The sequence below is a fragment of the Oncorhynchus tshawytscha genome, linkage group LG19, assembly GCF_018296145.1.
Source record: "Oncorhynchus tshawytscha isolate Ot180627B linkage group LG19, Otsh_v2.0, whole genome shotgun sequence".
NCBI classification, from domain to species: domain Eukaryota; kingdom Metazoa; phylum Chordata; class Actinopteri; order Salmoniformes; family Salmonidae; genus Oncorhynchus; species Oncorhynchus tshawytscha.
This window is the reverse complement of record NC_056447.1, coordinates 21,089,269-21,111,339: the sequence shown is the minus strand read 5'-3', so window position 1 is coordinate 21,111,339 and position 22,071 is coordinate 21,089,269. Positions and strand designations below refer to the sequence as shown.

Below are 22,071 nucleotides of genomic sequence, written 5' to 3'. Positions count from 1 at the left end.
TTTAGGCCTACATGTCACATTGATGTCTAGTTGATCTAGGCCTACATGTTACATTGATGTCTAGTTGATTTAGGCCCACATGTCACATTGATGTCTAGTTGATTTAGGCCTACATGTCACATTGATGTCTAGTTGATTTAGGCCACATGTCACATTGGTGTCTAGTTGATTTAGGCCTACATGTCACATTGATTCTAGTGGATTTAGGCCTACATGTCACATTGATTCTAGTTGATTTAGGCCTACATGTCACATTGATGTCTAGTTGATTTAGGCCTACATGTCACATTGATTCTAGTGGATTTAGGCCTACATGTCACATTGATTCTAGTGTATTTAGGCCTACATGTCACATTGATGTCTAGTTGATCTAGGCCTACATGTTGATGTCTAGTTGCCTACATGTCACATTGATGTCTAGTTGATTTAGGCCTACATGTCACATTGATGTCTAGTTGATTTAGGCCTACATGTCACATTGATGTCTAGTTGATTTAGACATGTCACATTGATTCTAGTTGATTTAGGCCTACATGTCACATTGATTCTAGTTGATTTAGGCCTACATGTCACATTGATTCTAGTTGATTTAGGCCTACATGTCACATTGATTCTAGTTGATTTAGGCCTACATGTCACATTGATTCTAGTTGATTTAGGCCTACATGTCACATTGATGTCTAGTTGATTTAGGCCTACATGTCACATTGATGTCTAGTTGATTTAGGCCTACATGTCACATTGATTCTAGTTGATTTAGGCCCACATGTCACATTGATTCTAGTTGATTTAGGCCCACATGTCACATTGATTCTAGTTGATTTAGGCCCACATGTCACATTGATTCTAGTTGATTTAGGCCCACATGTCACATTGATGTCTAGTTGATTTAGGCCTACATGTCACATTGATTCTAGTTGATTTAGGCCTACATGTCATTGATTCATTGATTCTATTGTTGATTTAGGCCTACATGTCACATTGATTCTAGTTGATTTAGGCCTACATGTCACATTGATTCTAGTTGATTTAGGCCTACATGTCACATTGATTCTAGTTGATTTAGGCCTACATGTCACATTGATTCTAGTTGATTTTAGGCCTACATGTCACATTGATTCTAGTTGATTTAGGCCTACATGTCACATTGATTCTAGTTGATTTAGGCCTACATGTCACATTGATTCTAGTTGATTTAGGCCTACATGTCACATTGATTCTAGTTGATTTAGGCCTACATGTCACATTGATTCTAGTTGATTTAGGCCTACATGTCACATTGATTCTAGTTGATTTAGGCCTACATGTCACATTGATTCTAGTTGATTTAGGCCTACATGTCACATTGATTCTAGTTGATTTAGGCCTACATGTCACATTGATTCTAGTTGATTTAGGCCTACATGTCACATTGATTCTAGTTGATTTAGGCCTACATGTCACATTGATTCTAGTTGATTTAGGCCCACATGTCACATTGATGTCTAGTTGATTTAGGCCTACATGTCACATTGATGTCTAGTTGATTTAGGCCCACATGATGTCTAGTTGATTTAGGCCTACATGTCACTAGTTGATTTCTACATGTCACATTGGATTTAGGCCTCTGTCACATTTATTCTAGTTGATTTAGGCCTACATGTCACATTGATGTCTAGTTGATTTAGTCCTACATGTCACATTGATTCTAGTGGATTTAGGCCTACATGTCACATTGATTCTAGTGTATTTAGGCCTACATGTCACATTGATGTCTAGTTGATCTAGGCCTACATGTTACATTGATGTCTAGTTGATTTAGGCCTACATGTCACATTGATGTCTAGTTGATTTAGGCCTACATGTCACATTGATGTCTAGTTGATTTAGGCCCACATGTCACATTGGTGTCTAGTTGATTTAGGCCTACATGTCACATTGATTCTAGTGGATTTAGGCCTACATGTCACATTGATTCTAGTTGATTTAGGCCTACATGTCACATTGATGTCTAGTTGATTTAGGCCTACATGTCACATTGATTCTATGATTTCTAGTTACATTGATGTCTAGTTGATTTAGGCCTACATGTCACATTGATGTCTAGTTGATTTAGGCCTACATGTCACATTGATTCTAGTTGATTTAGGCCCACATGTCACATTGATTCTAGTTGATTTAGGCCCACATGTCACATTGATTCTAGTTGATTTAGGCCCACATGTCACATTGATTCTAGTTGATTTAGGCCCCACATGTCACATTGATGTCTAGTTGATTTAGGCCTACATGTCACATTGATTCTAGTTGATTTAGGCCTACATGTCACATTGATTCTAGTTGATTTAGGCCTACATGTCACATTGATTCTAGTGGATTTAGGCCTACATGTCACATTGATTCTAGTTGATTTAGCCTACATGTCACATTGATTCAGTTGATTTGTCATGTCACATTGATTCTAGTTGATTTAGGCCTACATGTCACATTGATTCTAGTTGATTTAGGCCTACATGTCACATTGATTCTAGTTGATTTAGGCCTACATGTCACATTGATTCTAGTTGATTTAGGCCTACATGTCACATTGATTCTAGTTGATTTAGGCCTACATGTCACATTGATTCTAGTTGATTTAGGCCTACATGTCACATTGATTCTAGTTGATTTAGGCCTACATGTCACATTGATTCTAGTTGATTTAGGCCTACATGTCACATTGATGTCTAGTTGATTTAGGCCTACATGTCACATTGATTCTAGTTGATTTAGGCCTACATGTCACATTGGTGTCTAGTTGATTTAGGCCTACATGTCACATTGATGTCTAGTGGATTTAGGCCTACATGTCACATTGATTCTAGTGTATTTAGGCCTACATGTCACATTGATGTCTAGGCCTACATTGACATTTGTCACATTGATGTCTAGTTGATTTAGGCCTACATGTCACATTGATGTCTAGTTGATTTAGGCCTACATGTCACATTGATGTCTAGTTGATTTAGGCCTACATGTCACATTGATGTCTAGTTGATTTAGGCCTACATGTCACATTGATTCTAGTTGATTTAGGCCTACATGTCACATTGATTCTAGTTGATTTAGGCCTACATGTCACATTGATTCTAGTGATTTAGGCCTACATGTCACATTGATTCTAGTTGATTTAGGCCTACATGTCACATTGATTCTAGTTGATTTAGGCCTACATGTCACATTGATTCTAGTTGATTTAGGCCTACATGTCACATTGATGTCTAGTTGATCTAGGCCTACATGTTACATTGATGTCTAGTTGATTTAGGCCTACATGTCACATTGATGTCTAGTTGATTTAGGCCTACATGTCACATTGATGTCTAGTTGATTTAGGCCCACATGTCACATTGGTGTCTAGTTGATTTAGGCCTACATGTCACATTGATTCTAGTTGATTTAGGCCTACATGTCACATTGATTCTAGTTGATTTAGGCCTACATGTCACATTGATGAGTTGATTTAGGCCTACATGTCACATTGATTCTAGTGTATTTAGGCCTACATGTCACATTGATGTCTAGTTGATCTAGGCCTACATGTTACATTGATGTCTAGTTGATTTAGGCCTACATGTCACATTGATGTCTAGTTGATTTAGGCCTACATGTCACATTGATTCTAGTTGATTTAGGCCTACATGTTACATTGATGTCTAGTTGATTTAGGCCTACATGTCACATTGATGTCTAGTTGATTTAGGCCTACATGTCACATTGATTCTAGTTGATTTAGGCCCACATGTCACATTGATTCTAGTTGATTTAGGCCACATTGACATGTCACATTGATTCTAGTTGATTTAGGCCCACATGTCACATTGATTCTAGTTGATTTAGGCCCACATGTCACATTGATGTCTAGTTGATTTAGGCCTACATGTCACATTGCCTACATGTCACATTGATTCTAGTTGATTTAGGCCTACATGTCACATTGATTCTAGTTGATTTAGGCCTACATGTCACATTGATTCTAGTTGATTTAGGCCTACATGTCACATTGATTCTAGTTGATTTAGGCCTACATGTCACATTGATTCTAGTTGATTTAGGCCTACATGTCACATTGATTCTAGTTGATTTAGGCCTACATGTCACATTGATTCTAGTTGATTTAGGCCCACATGTCACATTGATTCTAGTTGATTTAGGCCTACATGTCACATTGATTCTAGTTGATTTAGGCCTACATGTCACATTGATTCTAGTTGATTTAGGCCTACATGTCATTGATTCTAGTTGATTTAGGCCTACATGTCACATTGATTCTAGTTGATTTAGGCCTACATGTCACATTGATTCTAGTTGATTTAGGCCTACATGTCACATTGATTCAGTTGATTTCTATTGATTCTAGTTGATTTAGGCCTACATGTCACATTGATGTCTAGTTGATTTAGGCCTACATGTCACATTGATTCTAGTGATTTAGGCCTACATGTCACATTGATGTCTAGTTGATTAGGCCTACATGTTCACATTGATGTCTAGTTGATTTAGGCCTACATGTCACATTGATGTCTAGTTGATTTAGGCCTACATGTCACATTGATTCTAGTTGATTTAGGCCTACATGTCACATTGATGTCTAGTTGATTTAGGCCTACATGTCACATTGATGTCTAGTTGATTTAGGCCTACATGTCACATTGATGTCTAGTTGATTTAGGCCTACATGTCACATTGATTCTAGTTGATTTAGGCCTACATGTTACATTGATGTCTAGTTGATTTAGGCCTACATGTCACATTGATGTCTAGTTGATTTAGGCCTACATGTCACATTGATTCTAGTTGATTTAGGCCTACATGTCACATTGATTCTAGTTGATTTAGGCCTACATGTCACATTGATTCTAGTTGATTTAGGCCTACATGTCACATTGATGTCTAGTTGATTTAGGCCTACATGTCACATTGATGTCTAGTTGATTTAGGCCTACATGTCACATTGATTCTTGATTTAGGCCTACATGTCACATTGATTCTAGTTGATTTAGGCCTACATGTCACATTGATGTCTAGTTGATTTAGGCCTACATGTCACATTGATTCTAGTGGATTTAGGCCTACATGTCACATTGATTCTAGTGTATTTAGGCCTACATGTCACATTGATTCTAGTTGATCTAGGCCTACATGTTACATTGATGTCTAGTTGATTTAGGCCTACATGTCACATTGATGTCTAGTTGATTTAGGCCTACATGTCACATTGATGTCTAGTTGATTTAGGCCCACATGTCACATTGGTGTCTAGTTGATTTAGGCCTACATGTCACATTGATTCTAGTGATTTAGGCCTACATGTCACATTGATTCTAGTTGATTTAGGCCTACATGTCACATTGATGTCTAGTTGATTTAGGCCTACATGTCACATTGATTCTATGATTTGATTCATTAGTTGATTTAGGCCTACATGTCACATTGATGTCTAGTTGATTTAGGCCTACATGTCACATTGATGTCTAGTTGATTTAGGCCCATACATGTCACATTGATTCTAGTTGATTTAGGCCCACATGTCACATTGATTCTAGTTGATTTAGGCCCACATGTCACATTGATTCTAGTTGATTTAGGCCCACATGTCACATTGATTCTAGTTGATTTAGGCCTACATGTCACATTGATTCTAGTTGATTTAGGCCTACATGTCACATTGATTCTAGTTGATTTAGGCCTACATGTCACATTGATTCTAGTTGATTTAGGCCTACATGTCACATTGATTCTAGTTGATTTAGGCCTACATGTCACATTGATTCTAGTTGATTTAGGCCTACATGTCACATTGATTCTAGTTGATTTAGGCCTACATGTCACATTGATTCTAGTTGATTTAGGCCTCACATTGACATGTCACATTGATTCTAGTTGATTTAGGCCTACATGTCACATTGATTCTAGTTGATTTAGGCCTACATGTCACATTGATTCTAGTGGATTTAGGCCTACATGTCACATTGATTCTAGTTGATTTAGTGTCACATTGATTCTAGTTGATTTAGGCCTACATGTCACATTGATTCTAGTTGATTTAGGCCTACATGTCACATTGATTCTAGTTGATTTAGGCCTACATGTCACATTGATTCTAGTTGATTTAGGCCTACATGTCACATTGATTCTAGTTGATTTAGGCCTACATGTCACATTGATTCTAGTTGATTTAGGCCTACATGTCACATTGATTCTAGTTGATTTAGGCCTACATGTCACATTGATTCTAGTTGATTTAGGCCACATGTCACATTGGTGTCTAGTGATTTAGGCCTACATGTCACATTGATTCTAGTTGATTTAGGCCTACATGTCACATTGATGTCTAGTTGATTTAGGCCTACATGTCACATTGATGTCTAGTTGATTTAGGCCTACATGTCACATTGATTCTAGTGTATTTAGGCCTACATGTCACATTGATGTCTAGTTGATCTAGGCCTACATGTTACATTGATGTCTAGTTGATTTAGGCCCACATGTCACATTGATGTCTAGTTGATTTAGGCCCACATGTCACATTGGTGTCTAGTTGATTTAGGCCTACATGTCACATTGATTCTAGTGGATTTAGGCCTACATGTCACATTGATTCTAGTTGATTTAGGCCTACATGTCACATTGATGTCTAGTTGATTTAGGCCTACATGTCACATTGATTCTAGTGTGATTTAGGCCTACATGTCACATTGATTCTAGTGTATTTAGGCCTACATGTCACATTGATGTCTAGTTGATTAGGCCTACATGTCACATTGATGTCTAGTTGATTTAGGCCTACATGTCACATTGATGTCTAGTTGATTTGATGTCACATTGATGTCTAGTTGATTTAGGCCTACATGTCACATTGATGTCTAGTTGATTTAGGCCCACATGTCACATTGGTGTCTAGTTGATTTAGGCCTACATGTCACATTGATTCTAGCTGATTTAGGCCTACATGTCACATTGATGTCTAGTTGATTTAGTCCTACATGTCACATTGATTCTAGTGTATTTAGGCCTACATGTCACATTGATTCTAGTGTATTTAGGCCTACATGTCACATTGATGTCTAGTTGATCTAGGCCATACATGTTCATTGATGTCTAGTTGATTTAGGCCTACATGTCACATTGATGTCTAGTTGATTTAGGCCTACATGTCACATTGATGTCTAGTTGATTTAGGCCCACATGTCACATTGATTCTAGTTGATTTAGGCCCACATGTCACATTGATTCTAGTTGATTTAGGCCTACATGTCACATTGATTCTAGTTGATTTAGGCCTACATGTCACATTGATTCTAGTTGATTTAGGCCTACATGTCACATTGATTCTAGTTGATTTAGGCCTACATGTCACATTGATTCTAGTTGATTTAGGCCTACATGTCACATTGATTCTAGTGGATTTAGGCCTACATGTCACATTGATTCTAGTTGATTTAGGCCTACATGTCACATTGATTCTAGTTGATTTAGGCCTACATGTCACATTGATTCTAGTTGATTTAGGCCTACATGTCACATTGATTCTAGTTGATTTAGGCCTACATGTCACATTGATTCTAGTTGATTTACATTGATTCTAGTTGATTTAGGCCTACATGTCACATTGATTCTAGTTGATTTAGGCCTACATGTCACATTGATTCTAGTTGATTTAGGCCTACATGTCACATTGATTCTAGTTGATTTAGGCCTACATGTCACATTGATTCTAGTTGATTTAGGCCTACATGTCACATTGATTCTAGTTGATTTAGGCCTACATGTCACATTGATGATTTCTACATGTCACATTGATGTCTAGTTGATCTAGGCCTACATGTTACATTGATGTCTAGTTGATTTAGGCCTACATGTCACATTGATGTCTAGTTGATTTAGGCCTACATGTCACATTGATTCTAGTTGATTTAGGCCTACATGTCACATTGATTCTAGTTGATTTAGGCCTACATGTCACATTGATGTCTAGTTGATTTAGGCCTACATGTCACATTGATTCTAGTTGATTTAGGCCTACATGTCACATTGATTCTAGTTGATTTAGGCCTACATGTCACATTGATGTCTAGTTGATTTAGGCCTACATGTCACATTGATTCTAGTGATTTAGGCCTACATGTCACATTGATTCTAGTTGATTTAGGCCTACATGTCACATTGATGTCTAGTTGATTTAGGCCTACATGTCACATTGATGTCTAGTTGATTTATTGGCCTACATGTCACATTGATGTCTAGTTGATTTAGGCCCACATGTCACATTGGTGTCTAGTTGATTTAGGCCTACATGTCACATTGATTCTAGTGGATTTAGGCCTACATGTCACATTGATTCTAGTTGATTTAGGCCTACATGTCACATTGATGATTTCTGTTGATTCTAGTTGATTTAGGCCTACATGTCACATTGATTCTAGTGTATTTAGGCCTACATGTCACATTGATGTCTAGTTGATCTAGGCCTACATGTTACATTGATGTCTAGTTGATTTAGGCCTACATGTCACATTGATGTCTAGTTGATTTAGGCCTACATGTCACATTGATTCTAGTTGATTTAGGCCTACATGTTACATTGATGTCTAGTTGATTTAGGCCTACATGTCACATTGATGTCTAGTTGATTTAGGCCTACATGTCACATTGATTCTAGTTGATTTAGGCCCACATGTCACATTGATTCTAGTTGATTTAGGCCCACATGTCACATTGATTCTAGTTGATTTAGGCCCACATGTCACATTGATTCTAGTTGATTTAGGCCCACATGTCACATTGATGTCTAGTTGATTTAGGCCTACATGTCACATTGATTCTAGTTGATTTAGGCCTACATGTCACATTGATTTAGTTGATTTAGGCCTACATGTCACATTGATTCTAGTTGATTTAGGCCTACATGTCACATTGATTCTAGTTGATTTAGGCCTACATGTCACATTGATTCTAGTTGATTTAGGCCTACATGTCACATTGATTCTAGTTGATTTAGGCCTACATGTCACATTGATTCTAGTTGATTTAGGCCTACATGTCACATTGATTCTAGTTGATTTAGGCCTACATGTCACATTGATTCTAGTGGATTTAGGCCTACATGTCACATTGATTCTAGTTGATTTAGGCCTACATGTCACATTGATTCTAGTTGATTTAGGCCTACATGTCACATTGATTCTAGTTGATTTAGGCCTACATGTCACATTGATTCTAGTTGATTTAGGCCTACATGTCACATTGATTCTAGTTGATTTAGGCCTACATGTCACATTGATGTCTAGTTGATTTAGGCCTACATGTCACATTGATTCTAGTGTATTTAGGCCTACATGTCATGTCATTGATTCTATTGATGATTCTAGTTGATTTAGGCCATGTCACATTGATGTCTAGTTGATTTAGGCCTACATGTCACATTGATTCTAGTTGATTTAGGCCTACATGTCACATTGATGTCTAGTTGATTTAGGCCTACATGTCACATTGATTCTAGTTGATTTAGGCCTACATGTCACATTGATTCTAGTTGATTTAGGCCTACATGTCACATTGATTCTAGTTGATTTAGGCCTACATGTCACATTGATGTCTAGTTGATTTAGGCCTACATGTCACATTGATTCTAGTTGATTTAGGCCTACATGTCACATTGATTCTAGTTGATTTAGGCCTACATGTCACATTGATGTCTAGTTGATTCTAGTTGATTTAGGCCTACATGTCACATTGATGTCTAGTTGATTTAGGCCTACCACATTGATGATTTCACATTGATGTCTAGTTGATTTAGGCCCACATGTCACATTGGTGTCTAGTTGATTTAGGCCTACATGTCACATTGATTCTAGTTGATTTAGGCCTACATGTCACATTGATTCTAGTTGATTTAGGCCTACATGTCACATTGATTCTAGTTGATTTAGGCCTACATGTCACATTGATTCTAGTGTATTTAGGCCTACATGTCACATTGATGTCTAGTTGATCTAGGCCTACATGTTACATTGATGTCTAGTTGATTTAGGCCTACATGTCACATTGATGTCTAGTTGATTTAGGCCTACATGTCACATTGATTCTAGTTGATTTAGGCCTACATGTCACATTGATGTCTAGTTGATTTAGGCCTACATGTCACATTGATGTCTAGTTGATTTAGGCCTACATGTCACATTGATTCTAGTTGATTTAGGCCTACATGTCACATTGATTCTAGTTGATTTAGGCCCACATGTCACATTGATTCTATGATTTCATGTAGTTGATTTAGGCCCACATGTCACATTGATTCTAGTTGATTTAGGCCTACATGTCACATTGATGTCTAGTTGATTTAGGCCTACATGTCACATTGATTCTAGTTGATTTAGGCCTACATGTCACATTGATTCTAGTTGATTTAGGCCTACATGTCACATTGATTCTAGTTGATTTAGGCCTACATGTCACATTGATTCTAGTTGATTTAGGCCTACATGTCACATTGATTCTAGTTGATTTAGGCCTACATGTCACATTGATTCTAGTTGATTTAGGCCTACATTGATTCTTGATTTAGGCCTACATGTCACATTGATTCTAGTTGATTTAGGCCTACATGTCACATTGATTCTAGTTGATTTAGGCCCTACATGTCACATTGATTCTAGTTGATTTAGGCCTACATGTCACATTGATTCTAGTTGATTTAGGCCTACATGTCACATTGATTCTAGTTGATTTAGGCCTACATGTCACATTGATTCTAGTTGATTTAGGCCTACATGTCACATTGATGTCTAGTTGATTTAGGCCTACATGTCACATTGATTTTAGTGTATCACATTGATTCTAGTGTATTTGGCCTACATGTCACATTGATTCTAGTGGATTTAGGCCTACATGTCACATTGATTCTAGTTGATTTAGGCCTACATGTCACATTGATGTCTAGTTGATTTAGGCCTACATGTCACATTGATTCTAGTTGATTTAGGCCTACATGTTACATTGATGTCTAGTTGATTTAGGCCTACATGTCACATTGATGTCTAGTTGATTTAGGCCTACATGTCACATTGATTCTAGTTGATTTAGGCCCACATGTCACATTGATTCTAGTTGATTTAGGCCCACATGTCACATTGATTCTAGTTGATTTAGGCCCACATGTCACATTGATTCTAGTTGATTTAGGCCCACATGTCACATTGATGTCTAGTTGATTTAGGCCTACATGTCACATTGATTCTAGTTGATTTAGGCCTACATGTCACATTGATTCTAGTTGATTTAGGCCTACATGTCACATTGATTCTAGTGGATTTAGGCCTACATGTCACATTGATTCTAGTTGATTTAGGCCTACATGTCACATTGATTCTAGTTGATTTAGGCCTACATGTCACATTGATTCTAGTTGATTTAGGCCTACATGTCACATTGATTCTAGTTGATTTAGGCCTACATGTCACATTGATTCTAGTTGATTTAGGCCTACATGTCACATTGATTCTAGTTGATTTAGGCCTACATGTCACATTGATTCTAGTTGATTTAGGCCTACATGTCACATTGATTCTAGTTGATTTAGGCCTACATGTCACATTGATTCTAGTTGATTTAGGCCTACATGTCACATTGATTCTAGTTGATTTAGGCCTACATGTCACATTGATTCTAGTTGATTTAGGCCTACATGTCACATTGATTCTAGTGGATTTAGGCCTACATGTCACATTGATTCTAGTTGATTTAGGCCTACATGTCACATTGATTCTAGTTGATTTAGGCCTACATGTCACATTGATTCTAGTTGATTTAGGCCCACATGTCACATTGGTGTCTAGTGGATTTAGGCCTACATGTCACATTGATTCTAGTTGATTTAGGCCTACATGTCACATTGATTCTAGTTGATTTAGGCCTACATGTCACATTGATGTCTAGTTGATTTAGGCCTACATGTCACATTGATTCTAGTGTATTTAGGCCTACATGTCACATTGATGTCTAGTTTATCTAGGCCTACATGTTACATTGATGTCTAGTTGATTTAGGCCTACATGTCACATTGATGTCTAGTTGATTTAGGCCTACATGTCACATTGATGTCTAGTTGATTTAGGCCTACATGTCACATTGGTGTCTAGTTGATTTAGGCCTACATGTCACATTGATTCTAGTTGATTTAGGCCTACATGTCACATTGATGTCTAGTTGATTTAGGCCTACATGTCACATTGATTCTAGTGTATTTAGGCCTACATGTCACATTGATGTCTAGTTGATTTAGACCTACATGCAAATACTCTGCGACATTGTGCCGCTACTGACAAATTGAAGCTCACTATAGCTTCCAGCCCCTAGTGGATTGGCTGTTGATACCTAGCAGTACCTAGCATGCTTGCTAGCACCCACACGTGGTGAGGTGGAATACAAGTGATAGTTAAGAGGGCCAGTTAGCCACATCCCCTCTAGCTTAGTAATGCTGTTGTCAATATTTTCCCTGCCTTTGAATAATTTTATAATTCGACTTATCATTCCAGTATTCATGAAAAGTGTTTCCTAGCGATATCACTTATTATTATTATTGTGAACACACTGCGAATGTATCTATTGTCGCTGCTGCTATGGGGGAGTTTACGTTGAATTAAGTTTGTCATTCTTGTAAAATTGTTTATTGTCAGGTTTTCATCTCCTGTTGTAATTTTGCATGCACACGTTCGTGAGTCATTTTGTGACAACAAGTTGGGGTTTTAAGCCCTACCTGACACCACCTGTTAAAACTATATATGAGGATTTTCCCCTAGCACAGGCTTCTTGACACAGAGGTTATTCCAATCAGTTGGTTTCAAGCCTTCGGGTTGGAAGGAGGGGAACAGACATCCTACTGGGCACGCCACGTCATTTCAGCAGGGAGAATTTAATTGTGTTTGGTTGTCAACACAACGCAAATATCAACATTTGAAGGAGATGTTTCTTCTGCTTGGATAGTTCCATCTGTGCCACTGACTTAGTCTGGCTTTAATTCCAGTTTGTCTACAAATTAATCATTGATATGTTGGATTCACATCTCCATCTCAACCAAAAATCGAACTGAAAGAACAGGACAAAATCAAATGTCATTTTTTAAGTATAAACTCAGCAAAAAATAAATGTCCTCTCACTGTCAACTGCGTTTATTTTCAGCAAACTTAACATGTGTAAATATTTGTATGAACATAACAGGATTCAACCACTGAGATATAAACTGAACAAGGTCCATAGACATGTGACCAACAGAAATGGAATAATGTGTCCCTGAACAAAGGGGGGGTTCAAAATCAAAAGTTACAGTCAGTATCTGGTGTGGCCATCAGCTGCATTAAGTACTGCAGTGCATCTCCTCCTCATGGACTGCACCAGATTTGCCAGTTCTTGCTTTGAGATGTTACCCCACTCTTCCACCAAGGCACCTGCAAGTTCCCGGACATTATTGGGGGGAATGGCCCTAGCCCTCACCCTCTGATCCAACAGGTCCCAGACGTGCTCAATTGGATTGAGATCCGGGCTTTCACTGACCATGGCAGAACACTGACATTCCTGTCTTGCAGGAAATCACACAAAGAACGAGCAGTATGGCTGGTGGCATTGTCATGCTGGAGGGTCAGGATGAGCCTGCAGGAAGGGTACCACATGAGGGAGGAGGATGTCTTCCATGTAATGCACAGCATTGAGACTGCCTGCAATGACAACAAGCTCAGTTCGATGATGCTGACACACCGCCCCAGACCATGATGGACCCTCCACCTCCAAATTGATCCCGCTCCAGAGTACAGGCCTCGGTTTAAAGCTCATTCCTTCAACGATAAACGCGAATCCAACCATCACCCCTGGTGAGACAAAACTGCGACTCATCAGTGAAGAGAGATTTTTGCCAGTCCTGTCTGGTCCAGCGACAGGGGTTTGTGCCCATAGGCGACGTTGTTGCCGGTGATGTCTGGTGAGGACCTGCCTTACAACAGGCCTACAAGCCCTCAGGCCAGCCTCTCTCAGCCTATTGCGGACAGTCTGAGCACTGATGGAAGGATTGTGCATTCCTGGTGTAACTCGGGCAGTTGTTGTTGCCATCCTGTACCTGTCCCACAGGTGTGATGTGCGGATGTACCGATCCTGTGCAGGTGCTGTTACACGTGGTCTGTCACTGCGAGGACGATCAGCTGTCCGTCCTGTCTCCCTGTAGCACTGTCTTAGGCGTCCCACAGTACGGACATAGCAATTTATTGCCCTGCCCACATCTGCAGTCCTCATGCCTCCTTGCAGCATGCCCAAGGCATGTTCACGCAGATGAGCAGGGACCCTGGGCGTCTTTCTTTTGGTGTTATTCAGAGTCAGTAGAAAGGCCTCTTTAGTGTCCTAAATTTTCATAACTGTGACCTTAATTGCCTACCGTCTGTAAATTGTTAGTGTCTTAACGACCGTTCCACTGGTGCATGTTCATTAATTGTTTATGGTTCAATGAACAAGCATGGGAAACACTGTTTAAACCCTTTACAATGAAGATCTGTGAAGTTATTTGGATTTTTACTAATTATCTTTGAAAGACAGGGTCCTGAAAAAGGGACGTTTCTTTTTTTGCTGAGTTTATATATTTAGTGATAATTTTTACCCCCTTTTTCACCCCAATTTCTTGATTATGATCTTGTCTCACCTCTGCAACTCCCAAACGAGGTTGGGAGAGGCGAAGATCAAGTTATGCGTGTTCGCCACCCTATGGGACTCCCGGTCAAGGCCGTTTGTGACACAGCCTGGGATTGAATCCCAGGCTATAATAGCGCCTGCGATGCAGTGCCTTAGACCGCTGTGCCACTTGTGAGACCCCAAACTGGACTTTAAATGCACATTAAATACAGTTTTATTTGATTTAGTCCTATTCTTTAACTTAGATTTTTGGTTGAGCTGGAGATCCAATATATTTATTATTAACTTGTAAATTCCATTTTCAAAAAATCTTGAAACCGTAGACATATATGGTCTATTTTTTGTGGATCTTGGGATAAATTTATAGGCCCAATGCAGCCATTCTTATCTCAATATCAAATCATTTTGGGGTAACAATTACCTTACAGTGATTAAATTATCATTTATTTTTATTTTTAAATAGCTTCTTAGCAAAGAGCAATTTCTAGGACTGTATGTGAGTGTCTGAGTGGGAAGGGGAAAACTGAAAACTAGCGCTTATTGGCAGAGAGGTTTGGAACACTCTTTCCTATTGGTCTATTAACTAATGTACCACCTGGTGATGTCACAAGGCAGGTCAAAACTCCATCCCACCACAAAAGGCTGAAATTTCAAGCAGTCTTTTCAAATAGCTCTTACACTAAAAGGGCATTATCATAATTTTCACAATTTCACAGTATTATTCCAACCTCATAGTGTGGAAATATATATAAAACACAAGAAAATCAAGTTTGACTGCACTGGGCCTTTAAAAAATAGCCATTGATGACTTTCCAAATGCTATATAAGCCTAAATAGCATCATTGATGATATATGATTGATAAAGTATGGTCACATTCCATTTGCTCTGTTAAACCTACCCTTTGGAATGAGTTTGATAGCAACAGTGAATAAGTGGAGATTTCTCAATAATCATTATCATGATAGCACATTGCTAATAGGCAGTGACAAACATCAAAGCTAAGCAGGACTAGGCTTGGAAGGCTGAAGGGATAGCTGTGGATAGATCCATTGGAAGTGCTGAATATGTTGTTTCAAACATACAAATTCAACATTTTATACAAGGTTTGTCTATGTTGAAATGTGTTATCATGGTGCCATAATCCTGTGGTTGTAATTTCCCTCTCAAAACGTTGATGACTTTTTAAAAATCCAATATAGTTGCCACTTGGTTTCCACGTCACAATACGTTGACAAATTGTGTTGAAACAAAGTTGATTTAACCAGTTTGTGCCCAGTGGGATTTGTACGGTAAATAATGTCAAGTTTAGCCTGGATTTATTTTTGTTTCAATTTAAGTGCAAAGTGACACTGGGCAAAAGTGTATTTGGGGGGGTCTACCCTTTGACAAGCTTAAGTGAAATATATTCACAAAAATATATACAAGTTGGAGCAGACCAGCACTGATCTAATCATATTTGTATATATTTTTGTGAATAATTCACTGAATTTGATCTGCATTATACTGGCTGCCTTTTAAAATGTTTTTGTATTTGTTTTGATTCCATACTTCGTCAGGCAGTCCTCTAAAAAGGAGACATGCTTGCCTGGACGAACAATGGGTAAATTCTGAACATTGAACCATAGGTCTAATGATAAAACACCATAAACGAGTAGTCTGTTGTTATTGTGTTATACACACACTCTGCAATGGCTGTTAGGATCTGAATTGAGCTGCATCCTGTGTTGCAGGTGTGTCAGTTTCCTTTCTGCCCAGTAGGTGGGACTTGATGCTTGGAGCATGGACCTTGCTCTCTCTCCCGTCACTGTTTCCAATGCGCTATCCATCTGTCTTGGAGCGGTGCTAAAACAACCTGGAACTAACAGCTAACGGCAGCCTGAATACAGCCAGGGTAACCTATACCATGCAACCTAGAGAGGAGGACAAGCCCGGAGTAGTGATTCTTGAACCATTTCTAATTTGACGGAGTATTTTTTACTATTATTCGTTCTCGTCTATAAAATAGATGGACATTACCGCAATTGTGTCAATTTGACATACCTCCATACATTCACTCGCCCGCGCGCACACACCACACAATTGCAGTCAGACGGGCTCCGGTTAGGAGATTCAGAAACGCTCAAGGATATTATCCCCCAAAACTTTAAATCATGGATTTATTTTTTATTCCACCACGAATTTGCTGGTGGAGGGTATTGTTTCTTTTGAGCATCTTTCAGGACTACTTGAGCAATATGCTGGACTGCCCGCCAACCTGCAGCTGTTCTCCAACTGAGATCTATTGCAATAAGTCTGACAATGGGAAATTCTTTCCTTTGCTTGCACTGCAAGATACTGGGAACAATGGAAATAACAGCATCGAAGATCTGTTCAAGAACATCACCTCAATGTAAGTATTTCTGCCCACTGTGGGCCATTGTGCATCATATGTTGAGCCCATGTGAACCACAAACTGTCCCTGTATTCTATTTGTTTTACTCTCACCGCACCTCCTTATGTGATATAATCAAGACTGCAAACCTGTGTCTAACTGGTCAGAGATTCAGCTGAGTCTAACACATTTTGTATCTAGAAATCCCTTTCACACGACGTCGTGTGCGTCAAAGCTTGTCCTCCAGCCACAAGTAAAATGAAATATAAAAAAAATCAATGTAATTGTCCAAATAGACCTGTTGGTGCATTGGCCCTCATATACGCCAAATACCGACTATTGCTCAAGAGACCCTCGTTTGCCTCTTTTCTAACTGTTTTACATTCATGTCAGCGACTCAAAGAATTGATAACGTTTGTAAACGTCTGAAAAGGTGGTCTGGACTTAGTGAAATGTTTAAACCAAGAGATAGAAAGAGAGATTTATTTCGATCTGCTCTCAATGTGTAGCCGTGTCATGTTTTATTATAAGGCTACTTGATCATAAAACAATTTAACATTTTAGTCCGCACAGTGCAATTACGCTACCTCAAAATAATCGTCGTTATATAGATTTGGTTGCCACCCTGTCAAGTTTGTGTTATCAGCCAGGTTTGATGTTCCTATTTTTTTTAACCATGTCACTCACTCATATCAGTGGCTATTCTGATGAAGTACCCGCATATTGATAACATAAAAAGGCTATTTAAACCTGTTGGGAAAAGTAAAATGTCCTTGACAGAAGGTTTCCCCTAATTTATTTCCAATGGAAAGTATTTTTTGACTCTATAAGTAATGTGTCCGTAAAAATAGAGCACGGACACTGTTGACATCCTTCCCTTTATAAGGCTTTTGTTTTATAAATAAAATGCCATTAGTTCTGGAGAGGAACCATCTCCCCCACCGCTCGTAGCTCTTTCATCTGCAATTTTAAGCCATTTAGGACTCTTCCTCACAGCATGGTGAATTTGGATTTCACCCGTTTATATTCACCTCTAAATGATTCGAAAAGAAAACAGAAGAATAGTAGTTTGAGACACGAAAGAAACAATATAATCAATATCAATATATGGAGAGATTTTGGATCTGGGCCGTTACATCGCAAGCTGAAGAGAATATTTTGGTTGAACAAAACCCCAATTCATTAATGATTCTTTGATGAGATTTGCCAAGGACGAGGGTGCCATGACAACCTCTTTGCTTTGCACTGAATCCACTCAATTTCCATAGCCTGAGAAGAAATGTTTTGCTAAGTGCTTAGGATGTAGACCCCATTTGTGGGTCAAACACATGCATAATTACAACGATCTAATTCTAACAATGCCGCCTGGTTATAAATCGCTAAGCACACTATACAACAAGCACACAAGCACCAGTCAGATTGTCTTGACTTTGTAGGTGTCATCATTTTAGTGTGCTTTCTTATTCCACATCCCCTACAAGGCCACTAGAGGGGCTGCTGGTTGTTATTTTACAGAGATGACAACTCTTGGGCATTCGATAGAGCGACACGATTGCAAACGTTATTTTATGTAGGCTACCAGCTCTATCAGAATGTTGGAATTTATTATTCTCTTTTCATGGCGTGATTTATGTTGAGCGCTGTCGCAAAGAGCCACATCTTATGGCTTCTGCTGTTATGTGTGTAGGAGTCATTCAGCACCCCCTATCACTGGACAGCTCCCACACACTAACTTGGGTTGGGAGCCGACGGTGTAGGCGTGAAGAAAATCTGCACTAGTGAAATGCAGAAGTTGTTCCTGCACATACACGATAGATTGTTAACACCGATGCGATATAAGAGTAGACCTAAGGATTTCCTTGAATATACCATGAACTAATTGTAAATGTGAAAGCTATCGGCCTCAATTATAGCTCAATTTGTCTCATGGCACAGATGTTCAGAGTTCAAATTTCTAAAATTCAACAATTATGTCGGGAATTGTGTACCAGAATATTCACAAAGATGTCTTTGGAAGGGTGTGTGTATTGTGATTGTCCAATGATGCAGCATACCTCAAATATAGGATTTTATTCAACTTCAATTGAATCCAAATGTAGGCTTATGTATGTAATGCTTTAAATGTCATATTCCACCAAAACATCATAGATGCCATGCTATTATGTCTTAGTTTCTGCTTCTGACAGACAGTAGGCCTAGGCTTTAATGGATTACATTGTTGGCAGTATTATTTCCTCCTGAAAATGGCAGGCTAGTATGCAGCATGAGGGATATCATCCAGGGGCATGGTAATGTCATACTCTGCTTGGAGTGCTCTGTGTGACCAATCTTTCTTCTTCGTTAGGCTTACTGGAGCATGTTTGAAAAAGCTAATCCTTATGGACATTTCTCTAAAACCAAGTGTGTTTGAAATGGATTAGGCTGGGTTGTTTCGCTGCATAGACAATGAGGAGGAAATTGTTCTCTTTGAGAGGCACATTTGTTTTAAGACTCGAGCAGCCTCACTCTTTGACCAGTCTTCAATGTTCACGTTCACAATACAACAGGTGGATTTGCATGATATAGCCATATATCCGTATGAATTGCAGTCACCCTGCTCCCTATAGAGGAGGTGCAAAGACACGCTTTTGGCCTTTTCCTGTCATAGACATACTGTTGGCATTCAATTTGTGCTGCTCTTTTAAGACAAAGTCCTTCCTATCACAGTGCTATCAGTAATTATAGGGAAAGCACATCTGCTGCCAATCCAAATGGCAACACACAGCGCTTTTTGTGCAGTCTCAAAAATGTTATATTTCCTATTTCCTTTCATTACTCCTGCTCAAGGTTGTGTGTGTGCATGTGTGTGTGATTATCTGTCAGTTTACCTCACCTCATATATTTCCTCTGTGTATACTTTGTCTATTTAGTACCCTAAGAAGAGACTATTTGTTTTCATCAAGAGTATCCATTAGGATAATGGTATTTTCTCTGTACTTAGTAAGGCCAATCTCTGTAGAAGCCAGTTTTCTGTGCATTTTTTTAAATCCTGGAATTCAGAGGCTGTGGTCAGCTTATTTTAAAAACCACTAGCCTACTATACTGATGGCTTGAAAGATTACTTGAGCATTATATATACACTATTTGGACACCCCTTAAAATTAGTGGATTTGGCTATTTCAGACACACCCATTGCTGACAAGTGTATAACATCGAGTTTACAGCCATGCAATCTCCATAGACAAACATTGGCAGTAGAATGGCCTTACTGAAGAGTTAAGTGATTTTCAACGTGGCACCGTCATAGGATGCCATCTTTCCAACAAGTCAGTTCATCAAATGTCTGCCCTGCTGGAGCTGCCCCAGACAACTGTAAGTGCTGTTATTGTGAAGTGGAAACTTCTAGGAGCAACAACGGCTCAGCCACAAAGTGGTAGGCCACATAAGCTCACAGAACGGAACCGCCGAGTGCTGAGCAAGTATTGCGTAAAAATCGTCTGTCCTCACTTGAAACACTCACTAGTTCCAAACTGCTTCTGGAAGCAACGAAGCTTCATGAAATGAGTTTCCATGGCCGAGCAGCCGCACAGAAGCCTAAGATCACCATGTGCAATGCCAAGCGTCGGCTGGAGTGGTGTAAAGCCGCCATTGGACTCTGGAGCAGTGGAAATTTATTCTCTGGAGTGATGAACAGCGCTTCTCTATCTGGCAGTCCGGTGGATGAATCTGGGTTTGGCGGATGCCAGGAACGCGCTACCTGCCCCAATGCATAATGCCAACTGTAAGGTTTGGTGGAGGGAAATCTTAACGCTACAGCATACAATGACATTCTAGACAATTCTGTGCTTCCAAATTTGTAGGAACAGTTTGGGGAAGGCCCTTTCCTGTTTTATCATGACAATGCCTGCATGCACAAAGCAAGATCCATACAGAAATGGTATGTTGAGATTGGTGTGGAAGAACTTGACTGGCCTGCACAGAGCCCTGACCTCAACTGAATCAAACAACGTTGGGAAACATTGGACTGCGTGCCTGGCCTAATCGCCCAACATCAGTGCCCAACGTCACTAATGCTCTTGTGGCTGAATGGAAGCAAGTCCCCGCAGCAATGTTCCAGCATCTAGTGGAAAAGCTTTCCAGAAGAATGGAGGCTGTTATAGAAGTAAAGGGGGGACCAACTCCATATTAATGCCCATGATTTTGGAATGAGATGTTCAATGAGCAGGTGTCTACATACTTTTGGTCCTGTAGTGTATGTTGAGCCATTTGCTATCTCTCCACGGTCTCTCAGAAAGCTTACACTTAAGAGAGTGGGAGTTAGCCTGCACATGTTCACCAAAATGTGGGGAAGCTATGAAAAGGAGGCTTCATCTGTGAGTGACCTCACTCCTCCCACACCCCCTGCTCTGCCTCAGAGGAAGCTGGAGCACCTCTTTTAAACCAGAGCGAATTAACGACACAGTTGAGGACAGAGTACAGTACATGGAGTACATCTGTGTACAGACTGACAGATGGAAGGACTGTCAGAGTGTTTTCACAAATCTTTATTCAACAGAATTAAACATGAGTGAGGCATACAGTATATGTGAGAAAGAGGAGGAGGTGACTGCCATTTTGGAGTGCATATTTTATGATTGCTGTTGTGGAAGTGTAATCTGTGTAAGGTCCCTTTAAGGCAGAGTGTACCAGTGGACCCATGCCCGCTCCTTACCTGGTGAAAATATGGTTTATCATGCTTTGTGGTTTAGAGATGGTTCATCATCTATTGTTAATCATTTATCATAATTGATCAACTTACATGTTAAGTGACCGCCAGGTGTGTTACTTCTTCTCAAGTACAACTGTGGACCCTGACTGGTCGTATCTCTGTGGACAGATCTTTAAACCAATCTGGCGTCTCTCTGCTGAGGTCCGCTTCACCAGATCTGAGAGCTGGATCTAGGAAATGAACTGTCATCAAATGGTATACAAACATCTTGAGCTTCAGCTTTGCTTTCAGATCTATAGTTACTGCTAGGCTATCTATGATCCT

The 22,071-nt window shown here is 39.3% G+C and overlaps 1 protein-coding gene across 4 annotated transcripts in view; it reads left to right on the top strand.

Annotated features, from left to right (window-relative positions):
- Positions 1–16,510: 16,510 nt before the first annotated feature.
- Positions 16,511–22,071, top strand: part of ntrk3a (neurotrophic tyrosine kinase, receptor, type 3a) — a 265,004-nt gene continuing 259,443 nt past the window's right edge. For all 4 annotated transcript variants that reach the window (XM_042301457.1, XM_042301456.1, XM_042301455.1 and 1 more), the window contains exon 1: positions 16,511–17,078. In XM_042301457.1, the coding sequence (XP_042157391.1) occupies positions 16,840–17,078 (239 nt within the window). In that variant the 5' untranslated portion in view covers positions 16,511–16,839. The remainder of the gene's footprint in view (positions 17,079–22,071) is intronic.